At 38.7% G+C, this 1,951-nt stretch overlaps 1 protein-coding gene across 1 annotated transcript in view; it reads right to left on the reverse strand.

Moving 5' to 3' along the window:
- Positions 1-1,419, reverse strand: part of SARC_12457 (hypothetical protein) — a gene marked incomplete at both ends in the record, with an annotated part of 4,199 nt that extends 2,780 nt beyond the window's left edge. The window contains 3 exons of the mRNA XM_014293437.1: positions 219-392; positions 1,027-1,191; positions 1,363-1,419. Coding sequence (XP_014148912.1) covers positions 219-392; positions 1,027-1,191; positions 1,363-1,419 — 396 coding nt within the window. The remainder of the gene's footprint in view (positions 1-218; positions 393-1,026; positions 1,192-1,362) is intronic.
- Positions 1,420-1,951: the final 532 nt, after the last annotated feature.

The following is a 1,951-nucleotide window of genomic DNA, read 5'->3' on the forward strand; positions in this document are numbered from 1 at the left end:
CATACATACATACATACATACATACATACATACATACATACATACATACATACGTACACACACATATATATATATATATATGTGTGTGTGTGTGTATGTATGTATACATATACATATACATATACATATACAGATACATATACATATACATATGTATATATATAAGTATATATATATATATAGCATGTGTGCGTGCACGCCGGTTGGATATCACTTACATGCATATTATGGGAAGGATCGCTGAGCTCTTCTTTATCGATGACCTCTTTGATTGGTTGATAAGCGGCGGCTACACAAACATTCTTGATATCACTGCCGGTGTAACCATCCAGCAGCTTGGAGCACTCTTCGTAGTCGAAGTCTTCTTCCACTACTTCCGCACGCAGTAGGACCTTAGTTATGGAGTGGTAGTTAAAGTATGAGTATTTTATGTTCCTGGTCTGATTCTTGCTCTTATAGTCTATATATAATTATAGATTATATATCTGTGCGAGATAAGTGTCAAAGAATAATAAATGTTCAAACAAATGTATACACTGATAAGGGTGATACCCAATGAGGAAGACATATGTTCTGTATTCACACATAGCGCTCAACGAAAGGTACGAACATGGCATACTTAACGTACCTGAGAATGTCGTTTAGACTACGATCGTATCAGACATACAACCAGCTAATCAACGGAGCAGATGCATCACTAATATGAACATAAAATTAGTGCACAGGACTACATGCGCACACAAAAACACCGGTGTAAAATGGGTACTCTATCTATGTACAACTACCTCAGGTATACATGGACGCAAACATAAACAGCATCCATCTACCAGCCGGTTACAGATACACAACCACAATTAACAAACAGGTATCTACGCGTGAACTACATATGCGAAGCATGTACTTGATAGCAACAGATACACATGAACTGCACTTTGCCAACATATAGAACACGTAGGCACTCAGGTACTACACATGCGCAAACAGACAGAATACAGAACCACTCATGTCCATGTGAGCTACACATACCTTGAGTATCTGTTGGCGCTGTTCCATGTCAGGTAGATCAACCAGGATTCGCCTGGGCAATCGCCTCAGCACAGCATCGTCAATGTCGAACGGTCGGTTGGTGGCACCTAGCACCATCACGCGCTCGTCCGAATTGGTCGTTAACCCCTCCCACATGGCCATAAACTACAAATGCGGCGATAAATGACGGCATAATGAATGAGTGTATGCGTATGCGTATGTGTAAGTGTAAGTGCATGTGTATGGTGATACACAATCTAAGGCTATGTGATATATAAACTACGAGTTTGTCAATACCCAATCTACGCGAATGCAATAGAAGTTACGTCTACACACCTCGTTCTTAATCTTGCGCATGCCCTCGTGCTCGTGGTCGTCTCGCCGACTCAGCATACTGTCTATCTCGTCAATAAAGATCACGCACGGGGCAATCTTCGTGGCCAAAGTAAACACAGCCTATGATCAACAAAAAAAAGAGAAAAAAGAAGAAAAATGACATGAGATGAGGATGAAAGGAGAGTCTGGACCCAGATGAGGAAGAGAGCTAGTAGCACGAGTGTTCCTGTGGGTATATATAGGTATATATAGCTACTAGGAGTAAGAATATATATGTATATAGAAATTTATGTGCATCTTGGGTAATATTGAAAAACAGCAACAACACAAACTTCAACGATCAGTCACGCATAAGGCTGTATTATGGATGTACGCACCCACAACACCAAAAACAAGGGCAAATATACTTCTTTATATATATGTATATATACTACACACAAGCAACTTAAAAGAACACATATAGACAAAACATACATACATATACAACTTCTAACCACACACATACAACTTCAAAACACATACGCGTGATATATATACATACACATATATATATATATGTATATGTATATATATATGTATATATGTATAT

The sequence above is a fragment of the Sphaeroforma arctica genome (assembly GCF_001186125.1).
Source record: "Sphaeroforma arctica JP610 unplaced genomic scaffold supercont1.2316, whole genome shotgun sequence".
NCBI lineage: Eukaryota > Ichthyosporea > Ichthyophonida > Sphaeroforma > Sphaeroforma arctica.